The 17936-nt window shown below is 42.7% G+C and overlaps 1 protein-coding gene across 5 annotated transcripts in view; it reads left to right on the top strand.

The window, feature by feature from the left end:
* The window catches only part of PALM2AKAP2 (PALM2 and AKAP2 fusion), a 449455-nt gene that overhangs the window by 362755 nt on the left and 68764 nt on the right, over positions 1–17936 (top strand). Inside the window, exon 1 of one of the 5 annotated variants that reach the window (XM_066256557.1) lies at positions 12431–12828. The exons of the other annotated variants lie outside the window; for them this stretch is intronic. Coding sequence (XP_066112654.1) covers positions 12793–12828 — 36 coding nt within the window. The 5' untranslated portion in view covers positions 12431–12792. Of the gene's footprint in view, positions 1–12430; positions 12829–17936 lie in introns of those variants that run through there. 5 annotated transcript variants of the gene reach the window in all.

Here is a 17936-nt window from a genome sequence, read left to right as displayed (position 1 = left end):
TATTTAATTTTAATATATTTTTCTGACTCAGTTAAAATAAGTTGCAGACATCATGCTCCTTTATTTATATTATTTTACATAACCACATAAAGTTTTAAAATTCAGGAAATTTGACATGGATACAGTACAGATATCTAATATAAATTGCATTTTCAAATTTTGCTAATTTTCTCCAAAATTCCCTGTATAGCAATTTTTTTAATTCCTAAACCAGGATCCAATTCAGGATCATTTAGATGTCATGTGTTTTTAGCCTCCTTTAATCTGGGAAAGTTCCTCAGCCCTTTAGTTGCCATTGACACTAATAAGAGTCCAGGCAATGTCCCTCTGGGTAGATTAGTCTGTTTTCGACACATGGTCATTTAGAGCTACAGACTGTCCCATTGAAATCTCCCTTGATAATTGTTTATGTTGGGTGGTTTGGTGGCTTCCAGAGGTTTGCCTTTATAAATAATTTTGCAGTGAACACGCTTATCCTCACGTGTTTGTAAGCACTCCTGATTATTTCCATCTAACATATCCTGGAAATGAAAATATCAGATACACTGGCAAAGCTATAAAGACTCCTGAGACATATTTCCAGGTTGTTTTTCAAAAGAGCAATACTAGCGATAATAAAATCTCACAAGTTGTCAAATTAAGGTCCATGTTTGAAAGCCAGGAATATAAAATGAAGATCTACAGAGAGAGTCTATGTTGTTACCACAAAGTATACTCTAACATTTGTGTTAAATGTGCTTTGTTATGCAAAAATGCAGGGCCCTGACTTTTGCATGCATAAACTTTAGAAGTGTGGAGAAAGCAAGGTAGTTGAGGCGCCTCTGAGCTGGTAGGCAAGCCAGTTTTTATGGGTTACTTCTTAATTTGAAATTGATCCTGACATCCATCATGGTAAGAGGACTGTATCATTGCTTGAGGCTCCCTTTCACTGCCTGTGTAGATAAAGCTGCAATGTTTATTTTATGGGCAATTCTTAATCTCTAGCATACGAGCGGGGCTGTCACACAGACCGTACCATCCCAGTGCCAGGCCCAGGCACAGTGCTTGTCTCAGAAACAATTCCAATGGGCCTTTGTTCAATGAAATGGATAGATTGGGTAGGTAACCCCTCCGTGGGTCAGCTTTGGGAATCAGTGCCTTAAGTAGTGAAGAGCACAGCGGTGGAGTCTGACACTTTTAGGTCTGAGTCTCAGCTCCACCACTCACTTGCTGTGTGACATTGAGCAAATCCCTTAACCTCTCTGAACCTTGGTTCCTTTATCTGTAAAAGGAGGATGGTAATGGTACCCATCTAATAGAGTGGTTGAGATAACACACAGAAAGCACTTAGCACGCTACTCGGCACATCCTAAGCACATGTTCCCTGTTAGCTTTCATAATTATTGTAACAGTCTGTTTGTGCCTTACTGTGGCCCACATCACTTTCAAGGCTTGTGAGGAGTGGCTCTTGCATCTGACAGCTGAGAAAGCCCACACTCAGAGCGGTTCTGTGAACTGCCTAAGCTCTGTAGCCGACACACAGCGAGCGAGGCCCGGCATTCATCTCACTTCTCGGCCTCCCAGGTTAGGGCTCTTTGCCAGAGTCCCACTGCCTGTCCCATAACCCTGTACCTGAAGGTCCAAAGCTATTTAAGCCAATGTCAAATAAACCCCAGGGTCCTCCTCCAGGTATGTCTTGGTACAGACCAGACATTGGCAAACTTTTCTGTAAAGAGCAAATAGCAGATATTTTAGGCTTTGCAGGCCATGTGGTCTCTATTGCAGTATCTCTGCGGTTGGAGCTTGAAAACAGACTTAGGCAATGTGTAAATAAATGGGCGTGGCCACTTTCCAATAAAACAGTGTTTATAAGAACTGGTGGCAACCAGATTTGGCTCAGGCATGGGCTGTTTTTATCAACCCCGGATTTAGACAGTTTGCATGATGGGAGGCATGTGCATTTCATTACTTGGGCCTCACAAGGACTTTCTTTTGAGTTCTTAGACATAATGAAGAATGCTCCAGTAGCTTAGGCCTAGCACATAGTAGGTACTTGCTCACTCCTTGGTAAATACTTGAGAACATCTATCAACTTATTTTCTCCTACAGTGAATTTTTCTATTGAGAACATCTATCAATTTATTTTCTCCTACAGTGAATTTTTCTAACGCTATAGATTTCTATTTTTTTTTTAAAGCATGGTTTATTTAGCATGTGGGAATTTAAAATTTCGTTTTGTTTTTGTTCATTGTTTGGAAATGACATGAAAAGCAGATTGGGAAAAGAACTTTTATCCCCAAAAGTAGATTAACAAAATATCTTCAGGCATTCTTAGTGTTTATTATATATCAGTTTGTTATTTTATTTTCATTCTCTCACACTGAGGACAATTTTCAATAAAAACTCTCTTTGGGCCTGACCTGTGGTGGCGCAGTGGATAAAGCGTCGACCTGGAAACACTGAGGTCGCCGGTTCAAAACCCTGGGCTTGCCTGGTCAAGGCACATATGGGAGTTGATGCTTCCTGCTCCTCCCTCCCCCTTCTCTCTCTCTCTCTCTCACTCTCTCTCCTCTCTAAAAATTAATAAAAAAAAACCAAAAAAAAACCTCTCTTTGGGGATTTACACAGCTTTTGTTTTAATTAGACAACTCACTTGCACCCTTGTACTACTGTTAACTCAAATAATTTTTAAAAATAACGGCTGAGGACACATTTGTTCTCTCAAAAGTAAACAGCTGCCCTTTATAATCTAGAGCCCGCTTGTGGGTGCACACAGGGTGTTTGCTCTAGGAACATTTCTTGTGTTCGAAATGCATTTAGCTCTACTTTGTCCATGAGGGTGTTCAATAATAGCAGCCCTGTATGACAATTAATTTTAGGAAACTTGTATAGTTCATTTGAAAATTGCCCTGGGCAGTTCAACTTTGGCTGAGTAAAGATGTTTCCTCTTAAAATAAGTACTTTGTTGCCCTCGGTGATTATTCTACATTAGCCTGCCAAGAAATGTTACTTGGCCATTTGTAGAGGTTGATGAGGGTCTCAGAATCCCCTGGCTGTGGTCAGCGCTTTGTCTGAAGGGAAGCAAATCACAGGTTTCCGATGGACAGCAAGGAGCAAGGGCATGGGGCTTGTTTTAATCTTTAAGCTGAGATGTTGGGCTCACCTTCAGCCTCCCTAGGTATTTGGAGGGAAAATTATTGCAATTCAGCCAATGAACAGAGCAGCGCTGTCACCTCTAGAGAGTGTGGGAGAGCGTGTAGACTTTGATTAGAAGGTTGAGGTTTCCTCTCCCCAAAAAGTGTTTTTGTTCTCTCTTCCTCATTTAGTTTCATGAACACACATACCAGGCACTGTCCTAGGTCACCCTGCGGATAGAAACAGGTGGCCCATCGTCACTGTTGACCTGCTGGCGATCTGGAGGCAGCATCCCAGAAGGAAGACCAATGGTAGTCATGGAAATTGGCAGGCAAGGTCTTCAGTGTCTTCTGTTTTCCTAAGAGAATAAAAACGTTGAGGGAGAAAAAGTCATGCATTCTATCCATTTTCATCTCTGTGCTTTATGCCACAGGCGTTGATTTGATTGAAGTGACCGCTAAGGTTGATAATTCTAGATAATCAAAACCACAGAGTAGTGACCTTAGATAGGATAAGAGATGGGAAACACAGTGTCTGCGTGGGACACATAGTGGTTATAATTAGATGTGGGGAGCCTATCCCAAGAGTGTGCTCACCACTAGTGATTTTTTCACTCTCTCCATTTATAAACACAATGCTCACTGATCAATTCAGAAAGAACTGGATAAGCTGAATATTTACAGTGTTTTGAGCTTCTTAGGAAACCAATGAACAAAAGTTCAAGAAGCTGTGGTTTGTGTTACATTTTATATTTTCCCAGAAATTGAATAAAAGATACAAATTTAAACCGCTTCAACACAAAAAATTTTGCGGGAAAAAAAAACACATTTTCAGAAATAAGAGAAGGTGATTTAAAAATATATATATTCTTATTTGCTTAATTTTCCAAAGCCTTCTAACAAAATGTGTAGTTTGGAAAATCAATCAAATTAGTTGAAGTTGAAGGTGTTCCCTTGATGAAAAGTGATGAACCCAAAGGCAGTAAGTACATTTAAGGAGAAAATATTCACAGCTCACGCCAGAGCCTTTCCTTGAGAATTACGGTCGCTTGCATTTTGAAATTTGCTTTGTCCAAAGAGAGACTTTGGGAAGGCAGGGGTGGGAATAGACTCATGGCTTGCACCTTGCCTATAATCATGTGTTCCTTTTTCGGAATCTTGTTTTCCTAGTGAATTATGTTCTTAAAATAGAGCCTACTACATTTACTCTCTGGCCTGGCAGGAGAGTGGTGACTGCTCGGGCGGTGCTCTGTGGACATGGAACTCTGCACAGACGATCCCCAGACTGGAGGAGCTCCCCAGGGTCAGGTCGTGCAGGTCCTACCGCCTCTTCCCGAGCGGTGTTTCTGCCAGTCCCTAGGGCTTCCTTGTTCAGTGGCAGCCCAGTCGGTACTTGGGCAGTGCCCAACTGACAGAACATTCTCTCTTAGACCAAACTCAGATCTCTCACATTGACTGTTCTTCTTGAGCCTCATCCTTGTTGGAGGTTTTACAGAATCTGTGCGTCTCCTGTCCTGTGACTACCCTTACGGTATTAGGGATTTGAAGGTATGTTTACACGTTCTCACCATACCCTTCAACTCTCCCAGCCTTCTTCATCGGGCTGAATATCAGTCAGTTCCTCCAAGTTATCTGATACTTAAAACCCTTCACCACTAACCGTAACCTTGTTAGTATGTGGAGTCAAGAGAAGGACCCATGTGCCAGTCCAGAATATCACTTCTGGTTCTTACTTTCTTATTTTTGTTAATAGAGCCCAAGATAATGCAGAAAGCAGCATCTTATCATGGGAGGTCAGGCCCTAAAACACAGGCATGTAAGAGGTGGAGACTGGTATTAAGTACAATATATAGAAATACCATGTGGTTTTATTTATTTATTTTTTCGTGACAGAGACAGAGAGAGGGAAAAATAGGGACAGACAGACAGGGAGGAAGAGAGATAAGAAGCATCAGTTCTTTGTTACGGCTCCTTAGTTGTTCATTGATTGCTTTCTCATATATGCCTTGACCAGGGGGCTACAGCAGAGAGTGAGTGACCTCTTGCTCAAGCCAGTGACCTTGAGCTTCAAGCCAGCCACCATGGGGTCATGTCTGTGATCCCACACTTAAGCCAGCGCCCCCCCCCCCCCCCGGTGCTTGAGCTGGTGAGCTCATGCTCAAGCCAGATGAGCCTGCACTAAAGCTGACCTCGGGGTTTTGAACCTGGGTCCTCTGCGTCCCTGTCCTCCTGGTCAGGCAACCCTATGTGTTTGGTTTTTTTTTTTTTTTCAGAGAGAAGGATAGACAGGGACAGACAGACAGGAATGGAGAGAGATGAGAAGCATCAATCATTAGTTTTTCGTTGCACGTTGCAACACCTTAGTTGTTCATTGATAGCTTTCTCATATGTGCCTTGACTGCGGGCCTTCAGCAGACCAAGTAACCCCTTGCTGGAGCCAACAACCTTGGGTTCCAAGCTGGTGGGCTTTTGCTCAAACCAGATGAGCCTGCACTCAAGCTGGTGACCTCGGGGTCTCGAACCTGGGTCCTCTGCATTCCAGTCTGATGCTCTATCCACTGCGCCACCACCTGGTCAGGCAACAACATGTGGTTTTATAACCTTTTACAATAAAATCCTTTTGCACCCTAAAGTTTAGAACTAATGATCTAGCTTAAAGAATAGAATTAAAGAAACAACAAATCTTAAGTGCCAAAGCGGCACAAAGGTAGTGGGTTGAACACATGCTTTCGCTCCATACCAAGCAAACCCTCATTAGAGTGATGTAAAAGGAGGTGTGTTTTGTCATTGTGAAATTATGTAGCATAGCATTAACTTACCATTTTAACCATTTTCAAGTGTACCTTCACATTGTTGTGCAACCATCACCACCATCCTTCTCCAGAACTTTCTCATCTTCCCCAAATGAAACTCTGTGCCCATTAAACATAACTCCCCCTTTTCCCCTCCTCACAGTCCCAACAGCCCTTCTACTCTCTGAGTTTGACTATTCCAGATACCTCAGACAAGTGGAGTTCACTGCATTTGTTGTTTTGTGGCTGACTTATCTCATCAGGGACTTTTTTAAAAGGCATAAAATTCATAAACACACACACAACAAGAACAAACTATTTTTGGCTCTAAGCTGAAGGGGATATATGGCTAAAACAAAGAGGATTGGTCTGTTTTAAGAATGACAAAACATTCTTGAGTCTTTTATACAAATCCATGGGCTCTCAGCCTTCCCTACCAACAGATTAGGATCTGTTATTTTTTAGGCAAGCAAAAAGAATTTTTAAAAATAATTACTTATGTGTCTGCTTTTGACTTTTCAGAGTTTTATTTAAAAGCCATTGGTGGCAAAGAGAAGATCTAATACACTTCTTGGGGAAGAAAAATAGATCACATGCAAAGATCAGGAATCAAAATGGGTTTTGCCTTCTCAACAACAATACTGACAGCTAGAAGGCAATGGGACATATGCTCTCAGTGGTCTGGAGGGAAATGGTTTTAAAGCTAGAACTTTATGTCTAGCCAGATTCTAAATCAAGAGCGAGAGCAGAGCAATGACCATTTCAGACACACAGGTGGTCAGGAAGTGACTGGAGGAGGTGGTTCACTGGAATAAAGGAGTAAACCAGGAAAGTAAACCACAAGTGATCCAGGAAACAGGAGATCAAACGTGGAAGAGGCAGAGGAAATTTCTAGGTGTGACAGTGTGGGAAATCCCAGCATGACAGCTGTGCTCCCAAAATTCATCAGAAGGCTCAGGAAGTGATTTCTTTCCCAACGTGGAATTGATAGAATAGTTGATGCATTTCAGTGTCATGAGAATAGATATAGGGATAGAGTTTAAATTTTGTGTGGACTATTAAGTATGTAAAATACCAAGTAAAGGGGGGAAAGGTTTGTTATTAACTTTAGAGGAAACAGTAAGATGTTTAGCAAAGGAAAACTCGTCATAGTTTGCCACATGCCTCACTTGAAAGGAGTGTCCTGTACTCATAAAAATGTTGATGTTTAAAAGTTTCAATATAATTATATTGAGAGGATAGGGACATGGGAAGGATACACTTGTGTGGTGAGGGCATAGATGGGAAGAAATCAGGAAATCCTCATTTTCAGTACTGAAAGTCAATGTGAATAGTGCCAAGAACTGAAAAATGACAGAGGAGCAATATAAAATTGTTACCCAGAATCATCTAAAACAGGTTAAAGTGCTTATTTCTTGAGAGGAAGAATTGGAGAGAAGTAGGGTGAGGGGGTGGAGTTAAGGGATTGCTGTGCTCTGTAAAATCTTTAAAGCTGTTAGGCACTTTAAATTGTGTGCCTATATATGACTTTAATAAAAATAGTAATTAAATTGAAGACAATGTGGGGAAAGGAAAAAAGTACTAGAGGATATGCTCCAACAAAATGAGGGAGTAAATGAAAACAGAAGGCATGTAGAAAACCAGCGATCTCAGAGAGTATGCAAAGTGTGGTCTAGCCATCAATCAGGCCAGAGAGCAACAGGAAGACCAAGGGTAAGGAACAGGATCGATTTTCTGGTCACTTCAACTGTTTCAAAAATATGATGGCAAGGATTTACAGACCTTATGGAATTGTGGGAAGAGTTAGAAATATGCACATAGAAAACTAAGAGCCTGACCCGGCAGTGGCGCAGTGGATAGAGCTTCGGACTGAAACACAGATGACCCAGGTTCTCAACCCTGAGTTCGCCACCTTGATTGTGGGCTTGCTTGCTTGAGCACAGTGTTCCTGGCTTGAGCATGGGATCATAGACATGACCCCATGGCTGCTGGCTTGAGCCCAACAGTCTCTGGCTTGAGCAAGGGGTCACTCACTCTGCTATAGACCCCTGGTCAAGGCACATATGAGAAATCAATCAATGAACTAGTAAGGTGCTGCAGCAAAGAATTGATACTTCTCATCTCTCTCCCTTCCTGTCTGTCTGTCCCTATCTGTCCCTCTTTATCTCTCTTTCTCTCTCTCTCTATCTCTGTCACACACACACACACACACACCCCTAAGAATTGGGGAAAATGAGGTAATTATTCATTCCAGGAAAAAAATATAAAATTAGACAGAAAAACCTAATCGTTGTATAGTTGGTGTCCTAGTATAGGGGGTCCTTAGGTTACGACACAGTTCCATTCCTACAACAGTATGTAACCCGAATTTTGGAGTAAGTCAAGACACAACCTAGCCTAACACAAATGGAACACTTGTACTTTTAACAGTCCAAAATGGCGTAGGTAAACATATTGGGGGACACCAACTCCCTCACTCACATGCTGCGTTACTGCGTACATTTCCACTGCATGCAGCCAAACTAGTTTGCCTATGTAATCCGCAAGTACAATGCTAACAATGTAAGCTGAAACACTCTTGTCTCAATTTTTTAAAGTTTTTATGGGAGTGAGCATCGTGAACTCTAAACATCCTATGTGGAGACTGACATATAACCCAAGAACCCCCTGTAATGTAAATACTGAAGAATAATTAACCAAAATTTGTAAAGTAAATGAAACATTAAGAGAACAAACTGAAGGGAAGTCAGTGGACAATGTCTGAAACTGATAAATAAAAAACCACATAACATAAACATCTCATTTAGAAAATTTTGGCCAATACCATAAGAAATAGCCAAAAATAGTTGAAAATTATGTAAGACTAAGAAATGAGAGGGCATGGGATAACTGTTTGACAGTTTAACCCTTAAACAACCATTTGAGTTTTAAACAACCATCTGATTCCACTAGAATATGCTATGTGCATTTTTATCTAATGGTGATTTAAAAAAATTACAATATCAAAAAGAAAAACAGGCCCTGGCTGGTTACTCAGTGGATAGAGCATTGGCCCAGTGTATGGATGTCCCGAGTTCGATTCCTGGTCAGGGCACAACCATCTGCTTCTCTTCCCTTTTCTCTCCCCCTTTTCTCCTTCTTCCCCTCTCACAGCCAGTGGTTCAAGTGGTTTGAGCATCAGCCTAAGTGCTGAGGATAGGTTGGTTAGTCCTAGCAGTAGCCTCAGGCACTAAAAATAGCTCAGTTGATTTGAGCATTGGCCCAAACAGGGGTTGCTGGGTAAATCCCAGTTGGGGAGCATGTGGGAGCCTGACTCACTAGCCCCCTCCTATCACTTCAGAAAAAAAAAAGAAAACAATGTACAGGTACAGACAGTTGTGATCATTAGTCTGCCTAAGAGATGTGTTTATTACTGTGATTATTAAAGGAGATTATGTTTGTGAAAGAACCTAGCATACAATAGATGCTAAATAAATGTTTGCTTGATTTGAATCTTAAGCAATCTGTGCTTGACCAGACCTATTTGGAGACAGTTTTTTGCAAAGCTTCAGGGAATAACTTGACAACTTTTTCTGACTTTCTAAGGTGGTATTTCTTGCTGTGGCTAATGGTCACTATTGTACTGAGGGCATTGGGCATTGGGCTCCTGATCCCCAAGGTGTGTATGCTTACGTGCGTGCACGTGTGTGTATGTGCGCGTGTGCGTGCATTAGGTTGTAGTCAGTCCCGATGATGGGACTGCTTCGGCCTGTCTTTGGCAGCCATATCACTTCTGGTCCAGTTGACACCAGCAGGCTCCTGGACACACGGGCAGTATTTTCCATCCCTGTCCTACATAGTGTATTTGTCTCAAGTGTTAGGCCCTTTTCCAATTTCTTCACCCCCAGCACATCTCATCTCTAGGATCATGAAGTTCATTCAAAGCAGATATCTATTTCATCCTTCTTATTAAAGCCTCTCACCCATTACCCTAAAAATAAAACCCCTAATCCTTGGCATTCAGGGCCTATAAGATCTATGCTTTCACTGCTCTCCCGTCACTTTCTTGCCACTCCAGACCTCGCTCTTTGCACTCCAGTAAAACCAACGCAAATGTTCTCTGTAAACAGTTTGACGCTTTATGCCTGTGTTTGTTCTGCTGTTCTTCCTGCCTGGAATAGCCATTCCCCAGCTCCATGTCACTTCCAACCCCCAACCCCCACAACCACCACAGTCCTAACTCTGTCCCTCTTCCAGGTTCAGCTTTATTAGCTCTTCATCCAGGAAGCCTTCCATGACTACCACAGGCCGAGTGAGGTGTCTCCTCTTGTGCTCTCAAAGCACGGGAGAGCTGCCCCCACCCTGCCCATAGAGTCCCAGAGCTAATGCAACATCTCAACACTATTGATGTATCTGTCTCTTCTGGGAGGAGCTGAGCACCCAAAGGGTAGGGGATCCTGTCTGTCTCAATCACTGCCTTAAACCCAGTGCCTGACCCAGGTCATTCCCACTGGGGCTGCCACTAGTCCTGTGGGACTTCAGGGTTGCAGCCATTGGTTCAGAAGTGGCTCTCCCCATCCTTGAGAGGAGCTTTGTGTCTGTTCATGGAGGATTGCAAGGCCATGGTTTCCAAGTCTCCAACCATGAGATTCCGGTTTGGAGGCTTCTGTATCTCCTTGCTGTTTGAACAGAGCTGGGTGCTATGGCTGAGCCGTGGTTCCATGGGCCCAAGTTCTGATGATAGCAATTCACAGTTCACTTGCCAAAATGTGTAGGTTTCCCTCTCTTCCTGTTCCTTCAAGGAAGCACCTTGACCAGGCGAACTGAATCGTTCATTGACTGATTCAAACATGTGCCAAGTGTCTGCCCTTTGCCAGGCACTGTTGTGGGTACTTGGGAGACAGCAGGGAGTAAATGAGATGAGGTCTCTGCTCTTGGGGACCTTCCATTCCGGAGGAGGGAAGCGCTGTGAAGCAAACACAGGGACAGCAATTTCAGGGGCTGGTCAGTGCTGAGAAGGGAAGAGAGGGCAGGAGGCTGCTTAGATGAGGTCATCAGGAGAGGGCTGTCTGAGGAGGCAGCATTTGTGCTGAGGCCCGAATGGTGAAAATCTAGAAGCCACTGGCCACATTAAATTTGCTATTTAAATTTGCATTTAAATTAATTAAACAACATTTTAAAATCAGTTCTTCAGTCGAGCCTGGCTAGGTGACTCAGTAGATAGAGCGTTGTCCCACTGTGTTGAGGTAGTAGGTTCAATCCCCAGTTGGGGCACGTATGAGAAGTAATCAATGAATACCCAAGAAAATGGAACAACTGTGTGGAAAAGCAAAATGATGCCTCTCTCTCTCTCTCTCTCTCTCTCTCTCTCTCTCTCTCCCCACCTCTTCCCCTCTCTGTCATTCAGTGTAAACATTAAAAGAAAAAAAAATGAGTTCTACAGTTATATTAACTATATTTCAAATAGTCAACAGCCAACATATGGCTGGTGGCCACCAGTCTGGACAGCACAGATAGAGAACATTTCCATCATCGCAGAAAAGTTTTGCTGAACAGAGCTGAGCTAGAGAAGGAACATTCAGAAGAGAGGGAACAGCGAGTGCAAAGGTCATGAGGCAGGAACAGATTGGTGTCGAGGGGACAATTGTGGCTAGAGTGAAGTAAGCCCTGGAGAGAGGGCATTGGTTAGGCCAATGAGGAAAGCAGGGTAGGAAGTGAACTTAGATGACTTGGAGAAGAGCACATGTGTGTATTTCCAAGAAATGCTTCCTTTAATTTCACTTGTTGAAATTGAGGCTAAAGTCAAAACTAGATGTGTCTGATAGAATTTCTAAAATAAAGAAATGATCTCTATAAATAATATAAAACATGTGAAGAAAAGAAACTGACTGAGAAAAGACCTCTGTTGAAGAATACAGCCTGGGTCGGAGATAACTAGTGGCTGAGTCAGTGACCAGTGGGTGAGGTCATGGTGCGGCCTGTCAGCCGCAGCAGGAGGGAGCCAACCTTCCTAACTGATGCCAGGAACATCATTTCCCATGTCTGTTTTCCCCAAATCTCTTAAAAACAGGACATTGTTATTGTTATTATTATTATTATTATTATTATTATTATTATCTTTAATCCTTTGTAATACATTTCCTAGTAAAAATAGGATTCTGACTTTTGTGTCTTAGGTGGCTAGAATTCTTGTTCCATTAACAGGAGCATCAGTGCCTTGACTTCATTTCGTATCACTTTTCATGAAATGCTTGTCCCTTTTTGCACCTGCCTCTTTGCTAAACAGGTTTTCTTCCTCTCTTTGTAAAGGTGCCTTTGTCTGAGCCAATAGAGTTACTTGTCTTTACTGTAAACACAGTGTCCAGTGACTTTCCTTATTGTCGCGAGCCAGAGGCTGTACAGAAGGAAAAAAGTCTTGAAGGTCACTTTCTGGTGTTTGTATTATAAAATAAGTCATCATAACTTAAAAAAAAAAAAAAGAATGAACTGCCCACTATTTCCTCAGGGCTTGCTATCCCATTACATTTGAATTCAACTAACAGCTAGCATTTGTTGGATCATAATGGATCTGATAAAATGTAATCTGATAATTAGTAGCTGTGTAAAAATAAATACACTCGACTCCTGTTTCATTTGCCCTTGAAGGCTCTAACATGGTTCCAAAGTGTACCTTTGAATCGGAGAAGTCGGGCAGGTTCACGTTGCAGTCTGTGTGCTGCCCGGGGCAGCGTCCACCGGCTTCGCGCGCACCCAGGATGCTAGCTCAATCCCACTCCTCCTGAAACGCTGTGACCTGGCAGAGGGCTCCGTCCTTCCAACGGGTGTCCGTCCGAGGAAGGGAAACCTGGGTGACGCTTTGGGAGCAGCTGGTTCTCACGATCAGGTTGTAACGAAGGGACAGTTAGGTCATGATTGCCACCTGGATGCTGTTCTCTCTCTTCACGGTAGGTCTCCTCAGTTACTTGCCTTTATTGTCGAGTTTTGCTGTGTGCCGCTCAGGCAATGTTCACCTTCAGTGCCTCAAACTCATCTAGGCACATTTTCCATTATTCTTTAGGGAGACTACCTTGATGAACGCGAGGCATCGGAGTGACATTTCAGGCTCTGGAAATTCTCAATAGCTACTAGTGTGCTCTGATGGCCAACTTTTCTTTTAGAAAGCCAGCAGCATAGCTCTGAGTCTATGAAAATGCTGTTTTGTTTCAAGTCCCAATTTGGGTGTAAATTAGTTTTCTCTTCCTAGTAATTACTGAAATAGCTTTGGACCTTCCATTTATATAGATAGCACTGTCTTCTCAGGGAGGCAAAGTTTTAAATGGAAACATTTTCTGGGATTTTTAGCTAATCATTTCATGCTATAATTCTTTCTAAACCAGTTAGTAATGATTTTAGATGCATTGTTGGAAAACGAGGCATAGTTTACAAGCTATGGGAGACATAAAAGGTAGATATGTCATGCATGAAAATCTGATCAAATTATTCTGCCCTTGACCTTGAACATGTTGGCAAGGTAAGTAGGCACGGGGGTAAAGCTCAAGAATCTCCTTCTCGGGGTTTGAAACTATTATATGAACTCCCTTTCAGACCGACTTCTAGCCAGGCATTCTGTACCCTGCAGGGGCTTGGGGGCAGTTTTTGTGTTCTGTGATCTTATTTTAGCCTGAATCAAATCCTGTCTGTACCACTCAGTGACAGTGAAGTAGAGAAAGGAAACGTGGAGCTGCGCATTTGAACTTCTTCAAGTTCGCAGAGATCAGGGACTGTCTGTGTCAGTGCAGACTGCTTAAAAACCCTCTTAAATCAAAAGAGGTGACTTCATATTTAGAACCCTTTTACATTTTTGCCTGTGCTGGTTTGCAAAGTAATAATGTGTGTGATGATTTTTGTTGCTTTTCTAATCCCATATGGTTTTGTGTTGTTGGCGTATGTGTGTAGGTGTGCATGATTTCTTTTTAAAACTTATGTTTAAGATCTATTCACTTTTTATTTACACACGGTAAAACGGACTCTCTGGTTTGAATGCATGCATACAGTTGAGGATCTATTAGCACAGTCAAGATGCAGAACAGTTCGATTATACCAAGCCTTGTATTTTGTTTAGAATTTCTATTGGAGTGTTTGGATGTGGAGTTTACTCTTACTTTTGAAGAGGGAGCCAAACCATCGTGTAACAAATAACACAGCTGTGTCTGGCCCTTTCCATGTGTGAGGTTGAGTGAGACGTTAGAAGCAAGGTCTGCTTTGTTGAGTCTTCGTTCAAAGAGTTATAAATGAAAAAAAATCACACTATGTGATTAGTTGTTTCTTCATATTTTAATCAGAGGATTAAAATGGCATAATGGAAAGTATACTTTATAAAAAACAACTGAAGAAATTTGTAATAAAACTATAATTAGTAAAAGTAATATATTAAAATGAAAAGTTCATTTTTTGTAGTTTAGTTTTACATTCCTATGTAAATTTAGTTCTGTGTGGTCTGACGGGAAGGGAAATGCTGCTAAAAGCAAGAACTTCCTAACTCAAACCAGCTTGGGGAGAGGAATTGAGTGGCTCAAATCACTGACATGACTGGGGATAGGCTCCAGGCATGGCAGACGCCAGTGGTTCAAGTGACATCATCAGTGCACCTCTTTCCCCATTCAGCTGTGTCTTCCTCTGTGCAGGCTCCATTCTTGGTTGCCTTTTTTTTTCTTGTGGTATCAAGATGACTGACAGCAGCTCCAAGCCTTTGTCTCATTTTCTCAGTTCCTTAGATGTCAGAGTGGAGTCTCAGATTGGAGTCTCATTTGCTCTGGTTGGTTCTCCTGCCCCTCATGGCCATGAGGTGCAGGGTGGTAGGGCTGGGCTCGGGTCCCCTGCTTGCAGGAGTCAAAAGGGATGTCAGCTTCCCTAGACCACAGCATAGGAGGACATTGTGGCGAAAGACTTTAAGGGAGATCAAGGAGCAGGACACCAGACAGATCAAGAAAATATGTATTTTCTATAGCTGTGACATTCAGGCGACGTACTGAGGGGTGTGTGTGTGTGTGTGTGTGTGTGTGTGTGTGTGTGTGTGTTAATCATCTTTATAAATATCTACTCTAAGCTAACCTCCCAGACAAGAAAAGGTTTTCAGGATTCATTTTTTTTTTTTATGTGAGATGTAATATTTTTGGAGAACAGTAGAAACTGAGTGCCGTAGGATTCTGCCACGTTAGGCGGGTGAGGCATGGGAAGCACTGGTCCTGTACCCATCAGTGAACAGGGAACAGGCATCTGGGGGAAAAGTCAGGGCAACGAGAAGATAACAGAGATAGCAATCGACTGAAAATTCAGCACTGATCAGCATTGCCGAGAAGAACAGAAATGGTGTCTTGGGAGGAGATAGCTATTAGGAACATTTGATGAGAATTAATGAAGGTTACGGACTGGAATAGCTGGTCTAATCACGTGAAGAGTGATTGCTTCCAGAAGGAAGTCTAGATTCCAAAACATGGCATTTATAACCTGGCCTTGTCTAACTCTCCAGCCCCATCCCCCACGTCCCCTGTCCCCTTACCTCCCCCCCATTGCTGTCTTGCACTTGTTTTTTTTGTTTGTTTGTTTGTTTTGTATTTTTCTGAAGCTGGAAACGGGGAGAGACAGTCAGACTCCCGCATGCGCCTGACCGGGATCCACCCAGCATGCCCACCAGGGGCGACGCTCTGTTGCGACCAGAGCCACTCTAGCGCCTGGGGCAGAGGCCAAGGAGCCATCCCCAGTGCCCGGGCCATCCTTGCTCCAATGGAGCCTCGGCTGCAGGAGGGGAAGAGAGAGACAGAGAGGAAGGAGAGGGGGAGGGGTGGAGAAGCAGATGGGCGCCTCTCCTGTGTGCCCTGGCCGGGAATCGAACCCGGGACCTCTGCACGCCAGGCCGACGCTCTACCACTGAGCCAACCGGCCAGGGCCTTGCACTTGTTATTAACATCACTAATCTGTTTGTAGTTTGGAGTCTATATCAGGCATGTTACACCACCCTGTTGTATCTCTAGTGCGATCCTCTACCTGGAATCCCTCTCTGGCTTGCTTGTACTTGTCCTTTAAGACTCAGTAGGCGGCATGTTCTTTGAGAAGCATTCACTAACGGTACCTCTCTGGCTTAAGAATCTCTCTTCAGTGCTCTCGTGATATCTTGTGTGAGTCTTTACCAGCAGCTCTCAACTGGTAGCTCTTTTGTCCCCATGGGACAGTTGGCGATGGTGGGAGACATCTGTGATTATTTTGCTATTAGAATCTAGCTGATGGAGGCCAGGGATGCAGCCTACAATGCACAGGACGGCCCCACAACAAGGAATATCTGATCAAAATGTCAATAGTGCCAGAGTGGGGAACGCTGGTAAGCAGTGCGCTTGCCACAATGCTTGCTGCTTCTGTTTTGAGTGTTATCTTCTCAATGAGGCTGAAGTCTATATATGTAATTTGCATTTTTACATCTTTCATACCAAAAGGTCTGGCACAGGGTAGGTCCTCAGGAAAAAGTAGTTTAAAGAGAATTGGATAAAAGAAAAGATAAAATATTTCCTGGTTTAGTTACCAGTGAACACATAGCAAAGACTAGTCATTTCCAAGATCCAGGCCACCAGAGGCCCTATTCGTCCTGCACTGCGTAGCTGCAAACCCAAGCCTGTCTTTGTCTTCTGTGCCTTTGCTTCTCGGTCTTCTGCGAAAGGTGCCTTGGGGTTGATTGTCACACACAGTGAAGAAATTAAAGAAGTGTTAGCATGGTACTTTTTAAAAGCCTCGGTCTTACAAAATAATATGTCATTTGGTTATAAATGATTTTATAAATGGACAGGTTGGTCTGACTTAGTTGATTTTCACAAATTTAGAATCTAAGAAAATCCACTAAACACCACATCCCTGAATGGTGGGTACCTAGTAGTTCAGATCAGCTGCTCAACAAATATTTTTTGAATAAATTTAATCCTTATGCTTTAGTTGAGGGTTTTTTAAGAAAATCACCTCAAAGACCCCTTCCATATCTGCATTTTTCTGTAAAACTATAGTGACTTTGAAGACTCATCAACAGCTGTCTGCCTCTATATTCTTGTGCCAAATAGGTGTGTGTCTGGGACCACTTCAGTGTTTCTGTTCATGACGTAGGCTATCATGCCAATGTTCGGTCCTGGTAGCAAGAGAAAGACGATTTATATGAAACTTTCCTAAAGTTAATGGACATAACACTTCTGGACAACCATAGCTGGGTGAATTTTTACTTCTGCAGATGAGATCGTTTTGGTGAGTTCTTGAAATGATAACTCTAGTGTGGTTTGGGTCCTGGGACGTCAGCTATGCCTGGTAGGAGGTGTATTGTAGACTAATATAAACCTTAACCGTACAACCATTCTACTGCCTCAGTGATCAGTTCAGCAGCCTTCTGGGAAGTTGCTTCTCTGAGCTGGAGTGTGTTAGATTCAAGAGATACTCAAAGATGGCCAAGATGGGGTCTCAGCCTCTGAGAGGCTTACTGGCTGGTCTTCTAGTATGCTGAAACATACAGAACATAAGAATTAATATGAAGTATGCTCACAGTGTTATACAGCCATCACCACTATTGCCAGTAGCTTTTTCACCATCCCAAACCGAATTATACAATATTTGTCCTTTTCATTTTTGTTTTTTCCACACAGCAAAATGTTTTCAAAGTTTATCCGCATTGCAGCATGTATCAGAATTTAATTCTTTTCCATGGCTGAATAACATTCCCCTACATGTGTGTTTGTGCTTATGGGCGTGTACTACATTTGGTTTATCCATTCATCCATCAGTGGACATTTGGGTTTTTTTCTACCTTGTGGCTATTGTGAATAGTGCTACTGTGACCATCAATGTACAAGTAGCTGTTGTTGAGCCTGTTTTCAATTCTTTTGGATGCACACCTAGGGTACCATTCGATTTTACGTCTCGCGTGATGAACTGGGGACCTGGCCACATTCTGGAACTGCTTCTGGCAAAGATTTTTGCTAGTGCTCACCTTCACTTTTGACCATTCCACTTTCCATATATGTGTAGATCTGGATTGGTGAAACTAGAT

The sequence above is a fragment of the Saccopteryx bilineata genome, chromosome 2 (genome assembly GCF_036850765.1).
Source record: "Saccopteryx bilineata isolate mSacBil1 chromosome 2, mSacBil1_pri_phased_curated, whole genome shotgun sequence".
NCBI lineage: Eukaryota > Metazoa > Chordata > Mammalia > Chiroptera > Emballonuridae > Saccopteryx > Saccopteryx bilineata.
This window is presented reverse-complemented; position numbering and strand designations above follow the sequence as displayed.